The sequence below is a fragment of the Hemicordylus capensis genome, chromosome 15 (assembly GCF_027244095.1).
Source record: "Hemicordylus capensis ecotype Gifberg chromosome 15, rHemCap1.1.pri, whole genome shotgun sequence".
Taxonomy (NCBI): Eukaryota; Metazoa; Chordata; class Lepidosauria; order Squamata; family Cordylidae; genus Hemicordylus; species Hemicordylus capensis.
The window spans coordinates 17,139,619-17,165,572 of record NC_069671.1 but is presented as its reverse complement, the minus strand read 5'-3'; the positions used below and the strand labels follow the sequence as shown (position 1 = coordinate 17,165,572).

At 48.8% G+C, this 25,954-nt stretch overlaps 2 protein-coding genes and 1 non-coding gene across 12 annotated transcripts in view; all 3 read right to left on the bottom strand.

Annotated features, from left to right (window-relative positions):
- NOS1 (nitric oxide synthase 1) overlaps window positions 1-8,015 on the bottom strand; it is a 174,486-nt gene extending 166,471 nt beyond the window's left edge. The window contains exons 1-2 of the mRNA XM_053279386.1: window positions 7,831-8,015; window positions 1,439-1,580 (exon numbers count right to left, since the gene is read on the bottom strand). The gene's annotated coding sequence lies outside the window, so the exon portion shown is untranslated. The remainder of the gene's footprint in view (window positions 1-1,438; window positions 1,581-7,830) is intronic.
- On the bottom strand, window positions 7,402-7,471 carry TRNAA-AGC (transfer RNA alanine (anticodon AGC)). Its single transcript has one exon. It is a non-coding gene; the product is annotated as a tRNA-Ala (tRNA).
- A 3,852-nt stretch (window positions 8,016-11,867) lies between the features above and the next one.
- Window positions 11,868-25,954, bottom strand: part of KSR2 (kinase suppressor of ras 2) — a 176,412-nt gene continuing 162,325 nt past the window's right edge. For 7 of the 10 annotated variants that reach the window (XM_053279282.1, XM_053279281.1, XM_053279283.1 and 4 more), the window contains one exon: window positions 11,868-24,313. In XM_053279282.1, the coding sequence (XP_053135257.1) occupies window positions 24,307-24,313 (7 nt within the window). In that variant the 3' untranslated portion in view covers window positions 11,868-24,306. The remainder of the gene's footprint in view (window positions 24,314-25,954) is intronic. The other 3 variants (XR_008312446.1, XR_008312445.1, XR_008312444.1) reach the window with 3 other exon arrangements.

Here is a 25,954-nt window from a genome sequence, read left to right as displayed (position 1 = left end):
CGCTGTGCATTTAAGAGGCGGTCTTAGCAACAATCCCTTTAGCGGGCGGATTTGCTCCAATAATAGGCCGATTAGCCACTGGTCCGCAGGCTTGCCAATCTGGGTCAGAGCTCCACATTTCCACTTCTGCTCTGTGCTCTTCCTTTGCAGAAGAACGGTTTCTAGCGTCCCCAAGCCAGCACACAGAGCCCAAACGGACAGCAATAGCCACCTCCTAGAAAAGACATGGGCACCCAGGAAGCTGCCATATACTGAGTCAGACCCTCGGTCTATCTAGCTCAGTGTTGTCTACACTGACTGGCAGCAGCTCTCCAAGGTCTCAGACAGGAGTCTTTCCCAGCCCTAACTGGAGATGCTGCCAGGGATTGAACCAGGGACCTTCTGCGTGCCAAGCAGAGACACTCTGCCACTGAGCTAAAGCCCCACCCCCTCATGGGAATATCTTACAGCAGGCAGGGCTCATTTGTCATCGCCCATCCAAATGCAAACCAAGGCAGACCCAGCTTAGCAAAGGGGACCATTCATGCTCGTTCCTGGGAGATGAGCTCTCCTCCCCAACACAAGACAGGCGAATTGGACTCTTACAACTGACCCTGGTTTCTGACAGGCAGCAAAGAAGAACAGTGGTATATGCATATTGATTCAATATTGAACTCGAGTTTTGGGCGGTATAAAAATGTGATAAATAAATTTTAAAAATAAAACAGACAAACAAACCAGGGATCCCAAAACGTGTGTTTCCAGCCACTGTCTGACTACAACTCCCATCATCCCCTTCAGCCTTTGTGGCCGGGGATGCTGGGGTTTGTGGGACCCACGTTGGGGGACCCTTACTTTTGAACACCGGAGATTTCCCCCAGCGCACTGGTACATGAAAGCATCCATTAGGGCAGGCCTGCTCATATAGCGTAGCGGTTAGAGTGCTGGACTAGGACCAGGAAGACCCGCGTTTGAATCCCCAGTCAACCATGAAACTCACTGGGTGACGCTGGGCCAGTCGTAGATCTCTCAGCCTAACCTACCTCACAGGGTTGTTGTGAGGATAGAAATAACCATGTCTATAACCTCTGAGCTCCTTTGGAGGAAGAGCAGGATAGAAGTGTAAAAATAAAAATAAAATTAGCTTAGGCTTCCCTCCAGCTGTTTTTGGACTTGACTGATTGATCGATCGAGTGCCATCAAGTCAGTGCCGACTCTTAGTGCCCACATAGATAGATTCTCTCCAAGGATGGTCTTTTTGGACTACAACTCCCATAATCCCCAGCCACAGTGGCCAATACCCAGGGATTATGGGAACTGCAGGCCAACCTCTGCATTAGCCTCAACTTTCATCTCACAATGAGCTACTGAGCTCTCGACTCCGTGGGTTTTGGCTGGCTCCAAGCTGCAGCCAGGATCGCTTCCTTGCCCCTCCAGTGATCACAGCACGGATCCTCACCTGCAACCAGCAACATCATGGTGGGTCTCCCGCTGCCTCCCTGTCTGCGTTCGGTGGCGTCCACATCCACGGCCTGGGCCAGGAGGGCTGCTTGCAGCAGAAGCCGGGTCAGTCGGTGCACTGAGCAGGATGTCCTTCGTGACTAGAGCAGAGATAGGCAAGGCGGAGTGAGGCCACGGAGAGGATGACCGGAGAGTAGTCCTGGAGACTGGGAGGAGGCTAGAGCAGCAGGCTCAAGGGCCCGGGTTCGAGGGAGTTCCCCAGAAAAACCAGCGGTTGGATTCAGAGGTGCTCTTACCCCTGGATTTCGGGGCCAAAGTCCAGGACTGCCACACCCCCTGGGGCCCCCTAAATCTTCTCTAGTCTGTCCTGGGTGGTATAGTTTGCGCCCTCAAGAACCTACACGTTAAAAAAAGATGCCTAACTTGCAGTGGGGTGGGGGCCTCCTGCTGCTGCTGCTTGTGAGTGTAGCCTCTTGGTGACTAAGAGACACCACCACAAATTAGGACTCGCCTGGTTTAAACCTTGCCTCTGCAGCCACCGCGAACTCACCTGCAGCCTTGGCAAACCACTGGACTCAGGTGCAAGAGGGGGAGCAAAAGGCTGGCCTTCAGGGCTGGGAAAGGCTTGCAAGACAATAATGCCTAAAAAGGGGCAGCTGCTGCAAGTATCCTGCCTACAAGGGCTCAACTCTCAATCAGGACTCACCTGGTTTGCATCTTCCCTCTGCTATGAACTCAACAGGGGGCCTTTAAGAAAGCCACTCCCCTTGTTTGGGTGGTTTTTGTTATGCTATTTAGACACAGTCTACCAGATGTTATTGACTGGATTTGGTATTTTAATTATCAGGCCCTTTCCAAAGGTCTAGGATAATGAAAGAAAAATTAAAGATAGCATCGTAGTATCCGTGCTGTCCCAAGTAGTGTGGCCTTCTGTAGCTGATGTGTTGATGTGGATCGATGCCCAAGGTGACAAAATGGTGTTGTGGTTGTTATTAATATTTATATATTGCTTTTCAACAGAAAAAGTGAATGAAGTGGTTTACACAGCAGAGAGAGAGAGAGAGTGGGGAGGGAGGGGTTCTCTCCAGAAGGCGAACCAGTCTTATGACTACAAGCTGAAATTGTCCCCTTTGCTAAGCAGGGTTCACCTTGGTTTGCATTTGGATGGGAGACAACATGTCTCCCATCTCCCAGCGTGGTGTAGTGGTTAGAGTGCTGGACTAGGACCGGGGAGACCCGAGTTCAAATCCCCATTCAGCCAGGAGACTTGCTGGGTGACTCTGGGCCAGTCGCTTCTCTCTCAGCCTAACCGACTTAACAGGGTTGTTGTGAAGAGAAACTTAAGTATGTCGTACACCGCTCTGGGCTCCTTGGAGGAAGAGCAGGATATAAAATGTAATAATAAAATAATAATAATTAATAATGCCATAAAATTGAAAAAGTTATAGAAAATGAAGATGCAAAAATATTATGAGACTTCCGACTACAAACAGACAAACATCTGCCACACAATACACCAGATATGACTGTAGTTGAGAAGAACGAAAAACAAGTTAAAATAATCGACATAGCAATACCAGGTGATAGCAGAATAGAAGAAAAAGAAACAGAAAAAATAACAAAATACAAAGATTTACAATTTGAAACGGAAAGGCTGTGGCAGAAGAAGACCAAAATAATCCCAGTGGCAATAGGCGCCCTGGGTGCAGTTCCAAAAGACCTTGAAGAGCCCCTCAACGCCATCGGGGCCACAGAAATCACCATCAGTCAATTACAAAAAGCAACTTTACTGGGATAAGCCTATATTCTGCCACTTGGGAAGGACTTGATGTCTGGATAAAAGAAACCGGTCAATAACACCTGTCTGACTGTGTAAACAAAAGTAATAATAATAAATAATAGTGTGAGTGCTGTAAATAGCGCAAAGAGGTGCCTTTTAGGGAGGCGAGCTAGTCTTGTGGTAGCAAGCATGCATTGTCCCCTTTGCTAAACAGGTTTGCTGGGAAACGCATCTAAGCTCTCTCCCTGCTAAACCCAAGGATTTTAAAATGGTGCCTCTCTTGGCCTGGCTAACAGAGGGAGGGGATTCGTAAAACTGTGGGCCACCAAAGGGCCGAAGTGGGTTGGCTCCCTGTCCCTGAAGGGCTTACCGAAAGCACGAGGCCCCGGGAAGGAGGTGACGCTGAGGTGGACAGTGGCTGCCCCCCTGCTCCAGAGAAGAGAGCAGCCATTTTGAGGAGGAGCCCCTTGGCCCAGGGAGTGGGCGGGCTGCCCTTAACGAGGCCGACCTTTGCCTGAGGGGGCTGCTGATTAACCACAGACGGAGCAGCTGTCTCCTTTCCCACCCAAAGCGGCTCTCAAAATGGATTGCGGAGCCAACGTGAGGTGAAGGCGGCGCCTTGCCCCAAAGAGGCTCCCAGTCTAAACAGAGCACTGTTGTTTTAACGTTGTTGTTGTTGTTATTCAAGGAAACGGCAGCAACAGGAAGGCTGTGCTTCTGGCCCAAACAGGGACAGCAGCTCTCCCCCTGCTAAAGATGAAGCGAGCCGCCATTTTAAGAAGCTGCCCCTTGGCCCAGAGAGTGGCCGGGTGGACTCAAAATGGCCGATCTTTGCCTGAGGGGGGGCCACTCGTTTATCGCAGATTGAGCAGCCGTCCCCAACAGTGTTTCCTCTCCCAGGAATTCCCAGATGTTGTTGACTACAACTCCCAGCATCCCCAGCTGCAATGGCCTTTGGCTGGGGATTATGGGAGTTGTAGGCAACCACATCTGGGACTCCTTTCTGAACAAAAAGGTTCTCGAAGTGGGCTGGAAAGCCAAGAGAAGGGAATTCTCTGCCCCAAAGAGCCTCCACTCTAAAGAAGAAGCCCAGGGGACACCCCATAAACAGCCCCTGGGGATGAAGGCTGTGCTGCAGTGAATGCGGATGGTGGTTCTCCCCTGTTAAATATATGAGAGGCACTAAGTGACATGTGTCTCTCTACCCATTTAACTGTGGCAAAAGTACGTTTACCGAGCCTTATAGTCAAATGTTAGCAAGCAGCTGGGTAGGAGGAGGGGAGAAGGATTGTGATGACAGGAGGAGAGCTGGTCTGGTGGTAGTGAGCATGAGTTGCCCCCTTTGATAAGCAGGGTCCACCCTGGTTTGCATTTGGATGGGAGATTACATGTGTGAGCACTGGAAGCTATACCCCTTAGGGGATGGAGCCACTCTGGGAAGAGCACCTGACTCCTTGCATGCAGAAGAGTCCACGTTCCCTCCCTGGCAGCATCTCCAAGGTAGGGCTGAGAGAGAGTCCGGCCTGCAACTTGGAGAAGCTGCTGCCAGTCTGTGCAGACAATACTGAGTTGCATGGACGAAGGGTCTGACTCAGTATACGGCAGCTTCCTATGTACTCTCTCAAGGATTGTGAGAACAGGTCTCAGAATGCAGGGACAGGTCTCAGGGACAGGTCTCAGAATGCAGGGCTAGTTCCAGGTTAGTAGGGACAGTTGGAAGGTGTGTGTTCTTTGATGAGCGCACGGCACCTTGCTGAGCCCAGCTCTTTCCAAACTCCAGGCAAGAAGTGATCCTTCTCCAGCCAAGGAACTGCGGACGCCAGCCAGGCACCCACAACGAGAGGAATGGAAGGTCTGCAAAAATCCGTTCTCTCTTCAGCATCTGTCAACGATGGGAGGGAAACCGGATTAGCTGCACCAGGGTAGGAACCAGTCGGGGGCCGAGGAAAGGTGCGGACATCTGGGGCAGGCTGCCTCGAGCGACTCGCAGAAGAAGCAGGGAGCTTCCGTGGCCCACAGCCAGGTCTGATTCATGTCAGTGCGTATTAGTTCGACCCCAGTGAAGCGACACACACAGCGCACTGTCTGCTTTGCAGACGTACGGGAGAGATTTGCCTCCCGGCTGCATTGCGTGACCAGCCCTGAGACCTCCGCGGCGTCTGTTCCAGGCACCAGTGCAGAGACGGTATTCACAGGTGTTGAAATCCCGAGGTCTTGACTTGCAAGGAACTTTCCCTTACGCCTTACCCCCAACAGCAGCCACAGCAACATAGCAAGCTGCCGTCTACCAAGTCTGACCCTTGGTTCAATGGCGCAGTATTGTTCTCACTGACTGGCAGCAGCGCTCGTAGGTTTTGGGCAGGAGTCTCTCCCAGCCTTACCTGGAGATGCTGCCAGGGAGGGAACCTCTTGGTTCTGCACATTTCTCTCTCCCCCACTGAGTTACAGCCCCATCCCCTAAGGCAGAGGGGTCCAACTACAACTCCCATCATCACCAGCCACAGTGGCCAGCACCTAGGGCCAATGGGGGCGGGAGTCCAAAAACAACTGGAAGGCTGCAGTTGGACACCCATCCCCTAAGGGGAATATTTTACGAATATGAATATGCCGGATATTTATATACCGCTTTCCCAAAGTGGTTTACATAGATATAAATAAATAAAGATGGCTCCCTGTCCCCAAAGGGCTCACAATCTAAAAAGAAATACAAGATAGACACCAGCGGCAGCCACTGGAGGGATGCTGTGCTGGGGATGGGGAGGGTCAGTCGCTCTCCCCCTGCTCAATAAAGAGAAACACCACTTTAAAAAGGTGGACTGCAATTCACATGTCTCCCATCCAAATGCAAACCAAGGTGTAGCCTGCTTAGAAAAGGGGGACAATTCCTTTTTTCAGCTCCTGGCCACAAGACCAGCTCTCCAGCCCTTCCACCTGAAGGGGCCAAGTGAGAATCAGGAGGCTGCCTCTCTCCATCCATTAAAGGTAAGCTAGTCTGCCAACAAGAAGCTGATTTTGACTCCTGGCGCCCACAGAGCCCTGCGGTTTTCTTTTGGTAGAATACAGGACAGGTTTCCCATTGCCTCCTCCCGTGCAGCGTGAGATGATGCCTTTCAGCATCTTCCTAGATCGCTGCTGCCTGATATAGTAGCAGCGGGGATTTAAACCGGCAACTTTCTGCTTGTTAGTCAAGCATTTCCCCGCTGGGCTACTTAAGGTGGTGGCCATGCTAATTGCTCACTCCCTGCAATATATATCGACCTGGACTTCTGGCATCATTGGGTGCAACGGTGCCTCCAATCAGGGGCCAGGTGTATATTGACCCCTTGCATATATTGGCCCATAGCTCATGCTTTTGCACACATTTTGCAGGCAAGAAGCCCCAGACCCAATCGGTAGCACCTCCATTTCTTTTCTTTCCGGGTCTTGTGCACCAGCTGAATTTTCCAAGTCTAGGAGAATAAGGGACAGTGGCTGCAAACTTGCCCTCGTAGAATGTGGTGTGTGCTCATTTGTCAGTGTCTTCTCAAAGGCTTCGAAGATGAAAAGCATCAGGCCGAACAGTGTGAAGTGTTAGCATCCTTTCATGGTTTATTAATGGCCTTTTAAATATGCAGGTTTGCGGAAGGAGTGGAAAGAAACCATGGCACTCTTTCCTTGGGAATTCTGCAAGGCCTGCAGAACTGGGCTGAGCTTGGTGACCCGGAGGCGACCCTGCAATTTCCAGCAAAGGAAGAATGATCTCTTATCATCACACCAGTTTCAGGGAGGCCCAGCAAGCACCTATCCTGCCATCCAACAACTCCGCATCGGTACAACGCCATTTCTCTCTCTCTTTTGAAAATGAAGCTTCTAGTCCTCAAGACTGCAAAGATTGGCTTACGGTTCCTTTGGCAAGGCCCGGTGAAATCTCAGCAACTGGGGGTGGCGGCGGTGTGTCAAATCTTCTTCACCAGGAAAAATGATGGAGGGAACTGTTACATAGCCGCCTAGATTTTCAACCAAGCTGTTTTATTTGCTGATCTTCACCCCGCCCCTATAACTCTACCTGTCCTCCTTAGGAACACAGGAAGCTGCCTTATACTGAGTCAGACCCTTGGTCCCTGTTATCTCCATAGTGTCTACACGGACTGGCAGCGGTTCTCCAAGGTCTCAGGAAGGAGTTTGTCCCAGCGCCTACTTGGAGATGCTGCCAGGGATTGAACCTGGGACCTTCTGCATGCTAAGCAGATGCTCTTCCACTGAGCTATGACCCCATCCTCTATGCTGAAGATCTTACAGCAACTCATATGTAGTCCAAATGCAAACTGAGGCAGACCCTGATTAGCAAAGGGGACAATTCATGCTCCCTACCATTGATCGCTAAGCCACCTAATGGTGCAGGAGGGAAACGGCTTGACTAGCAAGCCAGAGGTGGCCGGTTCGAATCCCCGCTGGTCTGTTTGCCAGACTCTGGGAAACGCCTCTATCGGGCAGCAGCAATATAGGAAGATGCTGAAAGGCATCATCTGTGAGGGAGGAGGCAGTGGTGAACCCCTCCCGTATTCTACCAAAGGCAGCCACAGGGCTCTGTGGGCGCCAGGAGTCGACATGGACTCAACAGCACACTTTACCTTTGCCATTGATCTCTACCAGATCTCTACCATCCATCCACCAGATCTCTTTTCAAATCGCAATTTCCTGGCAATAAATATGATGGGAGGCTCAGCTATGGAGCGGGGTCGAGGTATGTAGCACGTGGCCTGGAAGGCGAGTTCTATAAATGGGAGAAACAATGGGATTATCTGCGTAAGTGACCTATAATTTTCATTAGCATGACATCTTTGCTGTGTCTCTCCCTGCTGTTCCTGTCCAAACGTTCAGGACAAATTATTATTATTGCTATCATCTGTTGCCAAACAGCCGATTTTTAATGGGAGCTTTCGAGAGGGGTCTGAGTGTGTCATTCCCTTCACTGCAAACAAATAGGCTTTGAAGAAGAAAGTGCTTGTGCTAAATTGCACAGAACATGGAATGAAGTTTCATGGGGAAATTGACACCCAAGGCAGACTGCTCCATTTGGGGTGTTATAGAAAGCTGTCCATGTTTCTAGAGGTCTTCTCTTTAATCAGCATTGCTTTCCCTTAATACACATTTTATTGCTTAAGATACAGAGCAGTTAATGTGATTGGATGTTCACTGTATCATGCTCAAGCGAGAATCATTAGTATTTCTTCATGTTAATGATAAATGACCATCCACCCCCCAGGCTCAATTAGCTATCTTCCTAAAATAGTCAGCCAGAAAACAGTTATGTCTTCATACTGTCTACAGAGACTGTGGCCGTGGCTTCTCCAAGGTTACAGGCAGGAGTCTCTTTCAGCCCTATCTTGGAGATACCAAGGAGGGAACTTGGAGCCTTCTGCTCTTCCCAGAGTGGCTCCATCCTTTAAGGGGAATATTTTCCAGTGCTCACACATTTAGTGTCCCATTCAAATGCACCCCTGGGTGGACCCTGCTTAGCAAAGAAGGCATAGGACATAGGCACATAGGAAGCTGCCATATACTGTGTCAGACCATTGGTCTATCTAGCTCAGTATTGTCTTCACAGACTGGCAGCGGCTTCTCCAAGGTGGCAGGCAGGAATCTCTCTCAGCCCGATCTTGGAGAAGCCAGGGAGGGAACTTGGAACCTTCTGCTCTTCTCAGAGCAGCTTCATCCCCTGCTGAGGGGAATATCTTACAGTGCTCACACTTCTAGTCTCCCATTCATATGCAACCGGGGCAGGCCCTGCTTAGCTAAGGGGACAAGTCATGCTTGCTACCACAAGACCAGCTCTCCTCCTCATTTATGCAATAAAAGCCTTTTGTACTTACCCATATCCATTGATACATAGGTGTGCTTCCCTTCCTTCTCTCTGCCTCTGTTTCTCCCTTTTCCTCATTTCACCTCAGCTGGCATGGGTGGGGAAGAAGGCAGGTTTGGGGTAGGGAGGGCTAGCAGGTTTGGGGCAGGGAGGGTGGGCAGTGTGGATGGGTGAGCAGGAGGGGAAGAGGAGTTACTGGGGAGAAATGGCCAGGTTCTAAATCTCTTAGTGAGGTCATTCACACAATCAAAAACTGTGTTCTACCTGTGTTTGGGGGCTATGTGTGCTCCCAATTTTCAGCTGCCTGGAAGGTAGGGTTAGAGATTTTCCTCCTACCTTGCTTCTATACAATCACATCTACCCAGGTTTTGCTCCTACCTTGCTTCTACACAACTGAAAAGTGGGAGCGCACAGACCTCCCAAGCCCGGGTAGAACACAGTTTTTGATTGTGTGAATGACCTCAATGTGTTGCGATAACAATAGGTGATTTAAAAAAAAGAAGGCAAAACAAGGTGGATTTCAGCACCCTGGAGAGCCCCCAGTGAGCTACTTGATCCCACAATGGCCAGGGGTGGAACGAGATCTTAAATATCCCTAGGCTCAGACTATTCCCCCTAAGTCTTGCCTGGAGAGCAAAGATATTTTAGGGTGCAATCTTCTTACCTTTAGGGCTTCTCCTCTGCTCCATCGAGTCCTTCCTGACTTGTTGCCACCGGTGCACAGTCTTGGGTGTGTGCCAGGGAGGGGACTTGGAACCTCCTTCTGCTCTTCCCATAGTGGCTCCATCCCCTGAAGGGAATCTCTGACAGTGCTCACACTTCTAGTCTCTCATTCAAAAGCAACCAGGGTGGACCCTGCTTAGCTAAGGGGACAAGCCATGCTTGCCACCACAAGACCAGCTCTCATCCATTAAGAGTTTCACTGACTTCCCCCTAACTCCTGCCAAAGTTTTGTCAGATTCAGGCACAAGAGTTGCTGACTAAGGAGCTTTGCCCAAGTACTGTAGCCTCAATTCCTTAGGGGACGGATGGGCTGAGATTCCTCTGATTGCTCCCCAAAGCTTTTCGCTTCGTCCTTAAATGCAGGTTAATTATACTATTTACTGCAAGAAGCATACAGTGTAAAGAATGAAGGCAGTAAGTGAGCACAGGGAGGAGAATGCTTAGGGCAGCAGAGTCCTTTGCATGAAACCGTTATTGCCGTTGCGGGCGGTGTGGTGACCCCCCCTAAACCCTCAATGCTCCCTTGAGGCTGAATTTGGATTGGTAGCCCACCCAACCCTAATTGGAGGAGACAGATTCCTGTCCCTGAAGAGGCCACAGTTGGGTAGTCTCCTCTTCCCAAACCATTTGCAAGGCTCACCAGCCTCCTCAAGAAAGAGTACGGAGCAAGCAGCAGATCTTATGGGTTGGCTTTGTTATGAATGCTGACTGGCCATTGTTTTCATTATGCAGACACCTGCCTAGTAGTCCTGGGGGCTTCGACAATGTCCAGCGGGCCAGTAAATGTTCCTTTGGAAGGCGAAGCAACCCCAGTTAGGAAGAAGTAACCCCCTCCCAGCTAAGGGGAGAGGCTCAAGTAAAAAGTGAGTGGAAAGAAACTGCAGCTTCAAGTCACACCGAGAAAAATGAGACCCACAGTGGCGGGTGGCGGGGAGACACCTCGGGGTGCAAAGCCCCTCTCTAGAGAGATGGTCTGAGGTAGCTGACCCGCTGTCTGATAGAAACACGAAAACAGATGATATTTATATACCGCTTTCCCACAAAAGTTCCCAAAGTTCCCATATTACATGGATATAAACAAATAAAACAGCTCCCTGTCCCCAAAGGGCTCACAATCTAAAAAGAAACCTAAGCTAGACCCCAGCAACAGCCACTGGAGGGATGCTGTGCTGGGGACGGATAGGGCCAGTTGCTCTCCCTCCTGCTCAGTAAAGGGAATCACCACTTCAGTGAGCAGGAGTACTTGCTGCTCACCGGCTGATGCCCGACTTCCATTTCTTTATTGTGTTGGGGAAACTGAGAAGCCATCTATTAAAAAAATACACCAAGTGGCAAGCAATAAAATGATAAAAATAACAAATTACGGAATGAAAGCCACAGCAGCAGCATTAAAACAGCAATTCGGGGGGAGGACCTGTCTCTGTCCAACCCCAGCACAGAATCCCTCCAGTGGGCTCTGATGTGCCTGATTGATAAAGTGCCGTCAAGTCGGTGTCAACACTTAGCGACCGCATAGATAGATTCTCTCCAGGATGATCTGTCTTCTACTTGGCCCTTATGGTCTCTCAGTGGTGCAGTGTGACAGTGAGTCCTTTGGGGAACCATCACCACCACAACCACCACCTGCAACACACTGGTGGATATAGACTTTGCTCATCTTCTTCGCATTCCGGAAGAGTACACTCTGCACATGCCTCATGAACTACTTTCCGCTTCTGCCATGCTTGAAGCCGGAAGGGCATGCCACGCCTCTCAGTTTATTGGGCCACGCCCCCTCACATTGCTTGCCACGCCCCCTACGCACTTCCCGGGATTTCCTGTTTCCACCAATGGAACTCTGGAGGGGATGCCCCCTTCCCCTTGGCTGTCTGCAGAGTCCCAGCGGACAGGCCCAGCTGTAAAGAGAGGAACAAAACGGGGGCAGTGGTTTACTAGAGACAGGCTCCAGGAAACAGGGAGAACTGGAGCATATGCTGAAAGGCCTTCCGGGAAATGATCTTGGCTCTGCCCTTCAGTCAGATGCCTGGGAACCCCTGCAGGGTATCACACGCACACGGCGAGGCGGAGAGGAAAGAGAGAGACTCGTTTTCAAAGTCTTTATTGGCATAAATAATTCATACATAATTTACCTCACCGAACACCGCACAGAGCACAAGGGACGAAAAAGAGCAACCCATATTTTTTTTTTTCCTTTTGCAGTCCATGGCAACTCACACCCCAGTCAAACGGCAGAAATTATAAATACTTTCCCTCGAGTGTAGAAAACTTTATAAATGGTACTGTACAAATTTACAATCCGTGAGAAGAACCGCCGTGCCTTCCTCAGTTCAGTGTTTGGGTGGGGTTTTTGCCTTACAGTCAATGCTGTTTTTGTTTTTGTTTTCGTCTGTTTCCAGTGACAAGTATTCAATTCTGCAACAACCACCACAAAATAGATATATGTATATTCCATATACAGTTGTTTGTTTATTTTTTTTAAAAATGAAATCTTTGAACAAACAAAAGAAGAGAGCACAATTCGGCAGAATGCCCTCCTGCACAAATTCATAGCAAAGAGTTTTTGGGGGGATTGTGCCACTGATCCTTTGGAACTGCCCACCCCAAGAGATCCACCTCATTACATTCTTATATTCCTTCCGTCACCTTATACGTCAGCTTTTCCTAGTGTCTGTTTAGCTTGTGGCCTGCTAGAATAAGATCTTTAAGGCTGTTTTAGAGTGTTTTAAAATTTGGTCTTAGTGAACAATGCTTTGAGCAGGATCCGGACCAGTTTTTAATTTTTAGATTGCCTTAATTGTTTTAAGATTTTTGTGTATGTTTTAACTGGTTTTATGTTGTTGTTAACTGCCCAGAGATTAAAGTTTGGGGCAGGGTACAAATCTGTACACATCTGACAAATAAAATAAAAATAAAATAAAATTTGACAAATAAAATAAAAAACTTAGAATTTCAATGGGACTTAGGCATGGCAAACTTAGTTTGGATCCTGCCCAGTATAAAGTGGCAATAATAAGGAATGGGGGTTGTGCAAGAACACTGCCATGACTCTCTTCAGCTCCCATTCATCTCAGTGGAGACTGTGCAGGAGAGCTTCCCGACCGGATCATGCCCGAAAACTGTTTTGTTTTGTTTTTGCAGCTCACTCTGCAACTCAGAACAAACACCGATAAAACAAAAAGCAGGCCATCAAAAAACAAAAACTGTACAGGATCTGAAATTTGGCATGTATGTATGCATATTGCCATATACATACACAGAGATGTGTATTTAGATTCCTATGTATCTTATGTACAGAAGGCTAAAGCAGTGTGTTTTACAGAGAGTGGCATTAAAAGAGTTGGCAATGTCCCCCAAAGCTCAGGATGGCCATAACGTAACAGCAAGAGCCAAAACGGATGTATCTGTCAGCTTTGCAGCAAGGTGATCACGAAGCACAGGTCGCTCGTGTCTCTTTTCTTTTTTGAGGTTCCTAGCCTGCTGGCCGCTTCCTCTTCCTCCAGGGTGCTGGCCCAGGCGTCCGGACCACCAATCTTTGCATTAGACCACTGGCATTCTGAGTGTTAGAAACCCCACCATCTACTCTTGGGATGAATTATGCAAATCCTCCGTTTCTGCCGACATGCACTTAATGGACACTCGCCGGAGGGTATACACTATGGCAGCAAAAGGAAGAAGGATTCTTGTAGCCTCTTAAAAATTAACAGATCTATCTTGGCCTGCACTTTTTTGGGGGGGGGGGCGCATAGAGTCCACTGCATCACATACGTGTGGTCCTCAACTGGAGATTTGGCTGGACTCACACGGCACTACTGCAAAGACGTGGCCACATGGATGCATGGATTGTGATGTTGCCAGATGTCCACTAGCCATGGAGAGAAGGATCACAGAAGGACTATTCCGAATTTGCTGAAGATTCCTTCAAGGAACCCAAGGAGCCATGGTGGCCCCAACCCTTTTTTATCCTCACACCAACCTTGCAAGGTAGGTTGGACAGAGAGATTACCACTGGTGCAGAAACCCAATGTGCTCTACACCACTGAGTTTGGGTCTTTCAGGTCCCGATCCAGCGCTCTAGCCACTACCCTGTACTGGCTCCTCTAAGAATCAGATCTATGCTTTCCAATTCACTGGACCACCTTTTTAGCCAAATGGGTTATTGACGAAAAACGGCAGCACAAGTCAAAAGGTCTGGGAAGAGCACCTTCCTTCTTGCATGCAGAAGGTTCCAAGTTCCTTCCCTGGCATCTCTAAGATAGGGCTGGGAGAGATTCCTGCCTGCAGCCTTGGAGAAGCTGCTGCTAGTCCGCGCAGACAATCCTGAGCTAGATGGACCAAGGGTTTGACTCGATAGAAGGCCTCTTCCTCTGTTCCGAAAAAGTGCAGACTCCCTGACAAAGCAGCTGTGAGCATATGGGAACCTCTCAGCCCTGCCTCCATGTCGGCGTGAAGTCCAGAACTCACAGAGGACCTGAGGAGGAGATGGGCCTGATCTAGTTACGCCCTGAGGAGCCCACTACCTCTTTTGGGAGTCCTTTTCCAGTTTTGGAGCAGTCCTGCCGGCCAGTTGACTCTCCAGGGGAAGATTGCTTTCTGGCCACCTGCCTGCCCGCAGCTGCCATTAACATTAATGTGAGTTGAGAATGCACAGTGAGGAGGAGGAGATTTGTGTCTGAGCCAGGCTTGCCGTTGAAACGGGGCATTGAGCATGCCTACCAGCAGCTGTGACAAACTGGGAGGGAAGGGAAGAATGTTTACTTCCTCCGTCTGGCAAAGGAGAGCAGGGTTTCTCCACCATTACAAAACCAAGTATAGCTTGCATTAGGCCAGCTTCTGTTAGCGAGACCATATTCAAGTTTCCCCGTTGTACACATTGCACCAGTTTGCCTGATGAAGCATTTGGTGTCTTCCAAAACTTGCATCCTGTCCCATCGACAAGCAGTTTGTTTATTTGACCTAAATTATTTCTTTCCTTTTCTGGGGGACAGCAAGGAGTCTAGATTTTGGAACTGGGCTTGGAATAGCCGCGGAGCTATTTTCTGATCTGATTTGGAAAGCCCACTTTGATTTGCCAACCCCACTTCTGAATTGAGCCAAGGCGAGTTCGCCCACCATCACAGACATCCCAGCGACAGCATTGCTATTCTTTGAGAAGAAACTTTACAGCCCTCCACCATGAATGAATAACTGCGAATTTGTTGAGCAAAAGAAGAACTTGAGTGAAGGTGCAGAAAGGGCAGTAACTGGGAGCGGGTGCTGCCAAGACAATGTACAGAGTATAACAGGAGACAACATGTGAGGGTTGGGGCTAACCAAAGAAAAAATAAAACAATGAGGTCATTCACACAATCGAAAACTGTGTTCCACCCAGGTTTGGGAGCTGTGTGTACTCCCAATTTTCAGTTGTGTGGAAGCAAGGTAAGATTTCCACCCAGTCACTTCTACCCAGGTTTTCCTCCCACCTTGCTTCCACACAACCCCAAAATGGGAGCACACACAGCTCCCAAACCCGGGTTGGACGCCATTTTTGATTGTGTGAATGACCTCAGTGTGTTGGGAATGAAGTGTTGATTCCGTCCAGATGCATCATCCGGGATGCAGACAAAACCCAAGAGGTTGACAATGTAGGTACCCGCTTTGCATTTCTGTTCTTCCCATGGTAAGAACCATGGAAAGGGGCCTGACTCTGGATGGGAAAAGTTGGACACAACTCCTTGAAATGGAGAGACGGGTGGGTGGGAAAGGGGGTGGAGAACAGATCTGAAGCTAGCAAGGCAGATCTGTAAATAAACCCACGTCTCTATGGAGCGTGCTAATAAATCTGAGCTACCGGATGACCTCTGTCACTCCCTCGGATTTCCTATTAGACGGCATTGTGGCAATTTCCCTTATAGTCTCTGCTCCAAAGAGCTGGTTATTTTTAAACCGGATAAAAATCTACAGATAAAAAGCTGGGGTTGAAGAGGGTGAGGGGACCTAAACATGAAAGATCAGGGAGGGGAAATAATTAAGATTTCTTTTTAATAATGAAGACTTTCAAAAATAAAAAATGCACGATGCAAATAATACGTTTACATCCCTCATGCTGAAGGGAGAAAAGGCCCAGATAATGCATGCTGAGTGCAGAGCCGTGCTTTTTCCATCCCCACTTTTGGGCAACAGATGGTCTCCTTTGAACTCCAAGACGCATCTCCTCTCTAATCCAAAATATCTCTAACTGTTTTCCCTATAACTTCCCTGCTTCCTCCCCTACAGATTGCTATGGGGGAGGTTTTGGTCCAGAGGACCAGAATTAAGAAGAGGCAGAAAGAGAAAGATCAAAACTAGTGCCTGGAACTGCCTCCTCCTGCATCCATCTGCAGTGGACAGAAGACCAGAAGAAGAATATGAACATGACTAATATTTATATACTGCTTTTCAACAACAGTTCCCAAAGCAGCCGAAGACATCGAGCACTGCATATGGCAGCCTACACTGAGACTTCAACCCAATAATTGAGCAAAGATAATCACATATATACTGCAATCACATGTTACCACTTAGAGCAATTCTGTCCTTATGACTGATTCTGAACCACCCTTCAGTCCGCCCTTATTACTAGAAGAGCAGGGGCGTAGCAAGGTTGGAGTGGGCCCAGGGACAAGATTTTAAAATGCCCCTCACCCCCCACTGAAGCTCAGCTCATGAAGTAAAGAACTCTTAAATGAGGCTGAATAGTGGTAACAAAAAGTAGAGTAAAAACCTATGTGCCACAATAGAAAACCACCTTAAATTATGTTTTAAAAGGTTTTGTAAATTGTGGACAATGCAAGTCATTGAATGGTACTAGAGAAAGACCTGCTGTTTGGGTAGCTCCAGGTCTTAACACTCACATCAGTTTCGGAGGATGAATACAACTGAAGGAAGCCCGGGCGGGTGCACCTCTGGGGGAGTCAGTCATGTGACTTGCCTCTGGGGGGCCCCCCAGACAACTGTCTCCCCTTGCCCTATTACAGCTATACCCCTGGAGACGAGGCAATTCTTAATATACAAAGAATTGCCCAAGAGGAGACCAAAGGCCATCAACTCCAGCATCCTGTTTCTCAGTGGGACATCTGGATGTTTTCAGGAAGTCAACAAACAGGGCATGAAGGCAGTAGTCTTCTGATCACCCTGTATTGCCGCTGCAGAAGATATGGCAAGGAGGTTTAGAGGTGCAGTCCACCTTTTCCCTCTGTGCATATAGGATTTTGCAGATTCCTTATACTTATGTATATAAAGGGTTTCCTTACAGACTTTGAAAGTTCATATCGCATTTTTCAATAAAGACCTTGCAATCACCTTCATTGCTCTATTCATGTTTTGAACCTCAGATCTTTGTACGCCACAAGGCAGAGATATGGTTTACTTAAAAATATACTCCCTAGCTGACCACTTTAAGGGAGGATAGATGGATGTGTAGCCAAGGACGGTATTTTGATTACAATGTCCTTTGGCAGCTGGTCAAGTGTTTGGGTCTCACACATTCCACTGATAAGGTGCACCCACCAGAAGATCGCCAGGTGTTTATATGTGTTGTAAACGTATCAAAAGGCACCAGGACACCCCAGAATTTCAAACCTTGGCGTAGACCGAGAGACCTGAGAAGGAGTTTTGCAACCAGCCGACTTCAGGGGATCTGTCTGCCTTCATCTGGGTTTCCTGATGAGCAGAAGGGACGTATGTTATATCCTTTGTTCTGTAATCCTCTTGAGGTATTATTCAGGTCTGCTTAATAAAACTTCTTTGGCATTTGGCAACGTGAGCTTAAAGTCTTTGAATCCTAGAATCTGTTGGTCACTGGCTGGCCACCGGTGCCAATGCACATTCCCACCCTGCAACAACTGGCATTCAGTGCTATACTGCCTCTGAACATGGAGGTTCTATCTAGCCATTCTGGTTAATAGACTCCTCCTCCTTGAATTTGTCTAATTCCCTTTGAAGGCTATTTATGCTGACCGTCAGACCCTCACCTCATGCCAGTGAATGCCATAAATAAATTATATGTTGAATGAGAAAATAGTTTCTACGGTCTGTCCTGAATCTATTGCCTCTCAATTTTCTTTAGTGACTTTGTGCATTATGGGAGAGGAAGGAAAAAACCACCTCTCTCTCCTTTCTCCACACCTGGCTTCATTTTAATCAACCTTCCGCAGTTTTGGTTTTCTCTTGACTCCCCCTTCCTTTTCATGTCCAGTGCACTAAACTGGAAAACCACCATAAACATCACTGAAAAAAATGCCAGGTGTTTAGACATTAGTCACACATGGTCCAGCTTCTGCATATTTTGGAGATGTCATTGCTAGAGAGCCGGGAGAAAGTGCTGGACCCTGAAGAACGACAATTCTGCCAATTCAACTAACATCTGGGACTTTTTAGCTTAGAAAAAAGGCAGCTAAGGGGGAGACATGATAGAGGTCTATAAATTTATGCATAGAGTGGAGAGAGGAGATAGAAAGGAATTCTTCTCCTTCTCTCACAACACTAGAACAGGGGTCATCCCATGAAACTGACAGCCAGCAAATTTAGGACCAAAAAAAGGAAGTACTTTTTCACACTGTGCATCATTAACTGATGGAATTCTGTGCCATGGGATGTGGTGATAACCACCAGCTTGGATGGCTTTAAAGGGAGCTTAGACACATTCAGGGAGCACAAGTCTATCAATTGCTACTAGTCTGAGAGCTATAAGCCACCTCCAGCCTCAGAGGCAAGATGCCTCGAAATACCAGTTGCAGGGGAACAACAGCAGCAGAAAGAGCATGCCCTCACCTCTTGCCTGTCGGCTTCCCAGAGGCATCTGATGGGACAGTGCGGGAAACAGGATGCTGGACTAGAGAGGCCTTGGGCCTGATCCAAAAGGGCTGTTCATATGTTGCATTTTTAACAAGACATTTCCTTAAGAGGCAAAAAATAGGGGGAAATATCGGCCAACACTCTAGCTAAACATAATCACACTTGCCCCCAAAGATTGTGTAACCGTCCAAAGTCACAGGGATTTTTGCAACTGCCATTGCACAAAAGTTCCCTTTAAAACACATGAGGCATGCCATAAGTTGGGTAGCCACCTAATGGTGCAGTGAGGAAATAACTTGCCTAGCAAGCAAGAGGTTGCTGGCTTGAATCTCCGCTGGTATTTTCCCCAAACTATGGAAAACACCGGTATCGAACAGCAGCGATATAGGAAGATGCTGATAGGCATCCTCTCATACTGTGAGGGAGAGACAATAGTAAACTCCTCCTGTATTCTAGGGCTCTGTAGTCGCCAGGGCACAACTCTACCTTTATAGGTTGTGCACCTTTGCTGTCAACACAATCACGTTTGCACTAATGCAATACTAGCTGGACTCAGCACAGCTACCTAGCACATCAGCCTTATGCTACTGCAATGGCTTTACACAACATGGCGTTAGGATGTCAGTCATAGAAAATTTAAAAAAAAAAACACCCTCCAATAAATTGATTTACCAGTGACAGGTACCAGGAGAAAGAGAATGGCACTGACCTGGTAAACAGGCACACTGGGAGACCGTGTTTTCAGCAGCTAGGAAAGGCAGAATAGCTTGTGAAAAGCAAATATATGCAAACTTATATAACTTACGCTGGCTGTGGGATGCAACTTTTCTCATTGCCGAGTACACAGTGCCCTGGCATCAGGCGGCAACCAGCCACTCGTCCACTGTTCCTGAATGCGAGCGCCGCCTTTGTGCATGTGGTGTGGAGAAGCAAGCTGGTCAGTCTCAGGAAGACACCAGCCCTCCAGAACCAAATGCACCACTGGGCTCCTGGCAAATCCCACTCCTTCTTTTGTCGATTAACCTTTATTGGTTGGAGACGAGAGCTGAATAAGCACTCTCTCTGCCACTTCCCTCCTTTGCTCCCGGAACAGAAAGTGCTTGAAGATAAACAATCCAGGGGAAACAATCTCCTCTCATTTCTCCCCCCAACTCAGCCTAGAAATGGCAGGAGAAACCACACAATCTGCAAGGTTCTTTCTACTATTTATTTAAATGGGCCTCTTTTTAAAAAAACTATTTCTTTTAAAAGGGGCTTAGACAAATTCATGGAGGAGAGGTCTATCATCGGCTACTAGTCGGAGGGCTATAGGCCACCTCCAGCCTCAGAGGCAGGATGCCTCTGAGTACCAGTTGCAGGGGAGCAACAGCAGGAGAATGGGCATGCACCTACCTCTTGCCTGTGGGCTCCCCAGGGGCAGCTGGTGGGCCACTGTGGGAAACAGGATACTAGACTAGATGGGCCTCCTTGGGCCTGATCCAGCAGGGCTGTTCTGATGTTCTTATCCATATCTGGAACCGGCCTGGAAAATGCACGGTGGGACAGGGTCTCCTGAACCTGTTGACTCAAATACCACATGCAGACAATGGGCACAGAGTGGCCGCAGGGACCAGCCGCGAGCCCCTCGGAAGGCCCCGGGGAGCAATGCTGACCCCTGACGCTGGTCCTGGTGCCCATGCCCCCTTCCCCTCTCCTGAGAGTTCACCATAGAAGCAGCACCCCCCATCCATCGCCATGAACGCAAGCTGAGAAGCCGGACTTTTCAAAGCAGCCCGAAGCTGCCGGGGTCCATAATTTGGTCTGCCCGGCATGCATCATCTCCCCAAAGTTATGGCTAGGAGCCAATCCGGTCCATTTCCCACCCAATCTGCTCAGCTTATTTAATTATGCTGCCAAGAGCCATTAAGCGGGAGTTGCTGAGGTGTGGCAGGTTCTGAGCAAGCACAACTTTGCTAATGGCCTTCCAGTGGAATCATTTTTCGGGAGAGAAGTAAACAAAGCATCTTTGGAAAGCGTCCCAGGAGGTGCCTTCCCTGATCAGTGCCAGCGGCCACTCTTCAAGACGGACCTGAAGGCTGAGGGACTGTATAAATATTTCAGAGAAACAAATCATAAATCTCAGCCTGGCTGAAACTGGTGGCAAAAGCTCACTGATTTTTCCACTGATTGTGGTACCATCAATACCACAGCTGTAGCCCAACTGCAAACGGCAGCCCAATATTCTCTTGAGTGGAGGAGAAGGCATGAGAAAGAGAGAGAGAAAGCAGTATCTGCCGAAATCTCTCAGAAGAAAGGGAGTCTGGAAGGTCTTACACGTCCTTTGTCACTCTCAGACCTCTCCATGGGCTCTGAGACTCACTACCTCACTGTCTACTAACGTTCCAAAATTGCCAGGGCCCCTTCATTGAGAGAAAAGAAGATGAAAAGAGGTGGTGGTGATAGAAAGCAATGAGAGCATGACGGAAACATTCACTGTAGCACCATTTCTGTGCAACAGATGCCAAAGAACAAAGACTCAAGGCTCCCTTGAACCTCATCAGCCACTCATTAACTGGACACTACATTTAGGGTTCTCTCCTGCCTGCTCCGGGCCAATATTAATTTTGTGGATATTAGTTCAGCAAAAGTATGGCCTCATTCACACGTAACGGGGAACTGGAGTTGCAGCTACCTGCAGTTTCCCTACTGTTACGTCCGAACATGTGCAACTCCGGTCCTGTCTGTCGAACGTATCGAGGTTGTGCTTTGGAGACTCCAATTTGAATCCTCAGTTTTTAATGAGTTTCGCTGCTCCAAACGAAGGGTAAATGGAGGGCAGACGAAACCTCTGCTTCCTTCGGCCAGACTGGAGTTGAGGAAGGAAGTTTCTCCCTCCCTGACTGGCTGTACAGTCCTTCAAGCAAGAAGGATGCCTGCACAACCAGCTCCCCCTCCTCTCTGTAGTCTCGCTGACTGCAGAGAGGATGTTCTCAGACTATCATCCGAATATGATATCCGAATGCAGACAGGAGAGCAGGGGGTGGGGAAGCAGCTCGCAGTTCTGCATGACGTGCGAATATAGCCTAAGTCTACCTAATATCTTTGGATTAACATGGTTGTTAGGCAGGAGCCTTGCCTATTTTGCAGAGTCTTCAGTTTCCTTTCACCACCTGATGTCACACACTACAGAGTTAAGGCTAGGATGTCATCTGTTGAGGTCAGGAATTGCTCATTTTTGCATTTCTTGGCTCCCCGCCCCACATTTAAAATTAACAATGGCATCCTAGTTATGATGTCTTTTCTTAAGGAGACTCGCTTGCTTTCACATTTAGAAAACTAGCGGCAATACTTTTATTTGCAAGGTTTTGGAGACGGATGGATAATTCTTTTGCCATTCCCTTTTGATGATCTGCTTTTGCATTTATGATCCTGCTAACACGGCGTGGAGGGATATATTATAACTCAAGGATAATGGGAGGGGGCAAAGGTAGCCTCAAGACTTAAAAAACAGGAGGTCTGAACCGGTTCGGCGCCAAACCTCTGCACTAACCTCGCTTCGTGCACATCCCGAACTCACATTCAGCTTGTGATCGACTATAGCTGTGGGATCCTTTTTGCATGTATTACTGCCAAGCCGGGCATCTTATCCTCAAGTATGCAAAGTGACGAAGAAAAGGGCCAATTTCTGTTTAATGATTTCACAATACAGACACAGTGCAAACATATACTCAACGGCAAGACACACAGTCAGCTCCTGTTTCTGGAATCTTGCAGTTCATGACTATTGACTGGTGGCCAATGGGCCAACTTGGAATCCCTTTGGGATATCAGCTTCCCTGCCCAGTGGCCATCCAGATGCCTCTTCCTCCTCACCTCAGACAGACACTTCAGATTGTCACAGAGGGAAGGAGAAAGAATGTTAGAGTGGGGGCTTGTGGCTCAGCAGACTGCCTGCAAGGCAGTACCAAATTCAGTCCGTGCCGTCACCAATTAGGGCTGCTGCCAGTCTGTGGAGGCAGTATTGAACTAGATGGACCAATGGTCTGGCTCAACAGCAAGCAGATTCATTTGAAGGATTGCTTCTTGATCCCCCGTGAAGTGAAGGCCTTAGTGAAAACTCCTTAAAAGGATTAGTAGTGCAACATTTATGGCACATTTCACACGCTTGAAGAAGCAGGAACAGAAGAAAGCGCTGTCCGGCCCAGCTTTCATACCCAGCATGTGACCAAGGTAGGAGGAAAAGCTGTCCTACCCGGCTCCCGCCTCCCACACTATCCCTCCTCTCTCCTCCTGCCTAGTCGCCTGCTCCCAAAAAACCTGAAAATTAGGAGTGTGCTCAGCTCCCAAACCTGGGCAGGTCAATTGTCTGACCCAGTTTTCGGTTCTGTGAGCAGCCTCACTGTCGGTCTGGGGTAAGCTGGTTTTGCAGCAGTGTGTGAGTGCGTGACTGTCTTGTTCTAGGCCAGGGCTGGCTGGGTTCTGGGGATCTTAGGGGCAGAGGTTCAAGGAGACCAGGCCAGCAAGAGGCCAGCAGGAAACAGGACCAAGGACAGGTTTTCAGAGCAGGTTCAGGACCTGGGAGAGCTCCATGTGTAGTGGCGATGAGGCGGTGTGCTGGGCACCCTCGGAGTGGGTCTCACCAGAGCCTTGAAATACGCTTGCTCCCTGACTCCTCTATATAGCTCCGCCCACTATCCTGCCAGGGCTGCCAGAAATTAAAGGGGCAGTGCTCAATTCCACAGGTGCTGGCTCAGGCGAGGTTGGGGGGCCTCGACTTTGGCAGGCTGCTCACCAGAGGAACCCCCCCACGTCTGAAGATGCCGATAGGGGTGCCTCCTTTGGGAGCAGCGGAGGGAGCAGCACCAACGGGGCTGGGGCTTCGCACCTCAACGCATCCCCTGAACAGACTGAGTTCCTCCCCCACCGAAGCATTTCTGGACAATGACCAGCTACCTGTGCAGTCACATGGGAGAGGGGGCTGACCTGCACAAAACAACTGCCTAGGTTTTGTGAGGCAATTGCAACCGAGTGAGGGGTAGCAAGAAAGGGAGGCAGGCAACCTGTGCCAGGCACCAAGGGAAGCGGCAGCCAGGAGGGGTGAGTGAAGCAGTCACCTATATGGCCTGGGAACGCTATCAGAGTGCTTGAGATCTCTCCAACCGGGGCCCTGTGTTCGGAGAGCCCCTCTGAGTTGGAAGCAGCTGGAACCCCCAGCCACCGCTAACAGGCAGGCAATGCAACAGATGGCCTAGCAGCATTTATCTTCCGGAGACTCGAAGGGGGAAAACCCCCACACCAGTCTCCGAGAGTGCTCGCTGGGTTTCAGGAAATACCGACGCTTTGATGCAGCTGTTGCCCCTGTCCAATAGGAATCACTGGGGGGCTATGACGGACTGGCCCCCCTCCAGAAGCCTCCCCAAAATTGTTCGCCGCCAGAGAGCAGCAGGAGGGCCCGCGGAGATACCGCACAGTGCCTCCCGTGAATGATTTCCAACCTGTTCCTCCTCTGCATGCAAGATCCTTCAGGGTTCCTAGGCTGGGCATGTGACTCCTTCCGCGGTCCAGGTGTCCATTCCAGGGATCAGAGCGAGAGAGTGTCTCTTTGCCCCTGGAACATCCCCATGTTGGCTGTACTCCTCTGGCACAGAAGAGGAGGAGGAAGAGGAGGAGGAGGAGGAGGAGGGGAGGGGAAGAAAGGTGTATGAAAGGCACCATCTCTTTGAGCCATCTGTCACAGCCTGGAAGAAAGGAGAGAGAGAGAAAGGTGAAGCAGGCAGGTTTGATGGTGGGCTGGTATGTTTCCCAGACTATGGGAAAACACCTCTATTGGGCAGCAGTGATATAAGAAGATGCTGAAAGGCATCAGCTCATACTGTACGGGAGGAGGCCATTGTCAACCCCTCCTGTATTCTACCAAAGACAACCGCAGGGCTCTTTGGTCGCCAGGAGTCGACACCGACTCGACGGCACACTTTATATGTGTTAGAGAGTAGGTTCAACCACCGCTTCCCCACTAGGCCTCCCCACCCCTATTTTCAAGTCTATTGTTCTGCAGCCCCAGGAGCCAGAAACGCAGACCCATGCTGTGGGGAACAGCATTTCACGTCAATGCCGTTTGAAGTGCTTTTCATACTTTCCCAAACTGTTGATTTACTTGCCCATGAGAAAAGTGCAGTATGAAACGTGACAGTATTTGGTCTTTAATGTGATTGACAACCATTCGGGAAGATGGATTTACAATTTCTTTTCAACCTACCTGTGATTCCTGGTGAACACAAGTGTTCTATTATTATTTGTTAATCAGAAGTGCAGTCTTAAGTTTCCCACCCACCATTTGTTTTGCATAGAGGTGAACGCATTCTAACCTCTCCTGCCTATACAGAAGTGTCTCTATGGGCTCGATTAACAGATAGGGCATCGCTCCAGGATGCAAGATTTCTCTGTGATCTCCAGTAAAGCTGTCAATTACTCTGACAGCTTTATAAAAAGACTCTCAAGGTGCATTATTTGCCCAAGCTTTTAAACTTGAATTGTATTTTAATCTTTTTTTTAAAAAGTGTTTTAATTTGTCTTATGTTTGCCGTGAACCACCCAGAGACATGCGTTCGGGGTGGCACACAAATATAGGAACTTAAGAAGCTGCCTTATACTGAATCAGACCATTGGCCCATCTAGCTCAACACTGCCTACTCCGACTGGCAACGGCTTCTCCAAGGTCGCAGGTCGCAGAGACTCCTGCCTGCAACCTTGGAGAAGCCGCTGCCAGTCTGTGTAGACAACACTGAGCTGGATGGACCAAGGGTCTGACTCTGTATACAGCAGCTTCCTATGTTCCTTCCTATGTTGAAAAGTGGTATATAAGTATTTGTTGTATTGTATTGTATTGTATTGTATTGTATTGTGAGTGACCTACGATATTTCCCTTAGGGGATGGGGCCACTCTGGGAAAAGCACCTGCCTCCTTGCATGCAAAAGGTCCCAAGTTCCCTCCCTGGCAGCATCTCCAAGATAGGGCTGAGAGAGATTCCTGCCTGCAGCCTTGGAGAAGCCGCTGCCAGTCTGGGTAGACAATCCTGAGTGAGATGGACCAAGGGTCTGACTCGGTATTCGGCAGCTTCCTGACACCCTGTGTTAATGTTTGCAAGCACACGACTGGAAATTGGGAGTGCATCTGGCTCCCCAGCCCAGGCCAGGCCCTTCTCCTGCCCCGCCAGCCACCCTGTGAACAAGCCTATTATTTTTCTTAACTTCTTAATGACTGTAAAGCCTAATAAAAAAGCGGGCTCCGCTCTTTTAAAAAATAATATTTAACAGAAACCTGCACTGAAGCACTCAATAAAATAAATATACGTATGGAAACGTATTTAAATGACACGGTA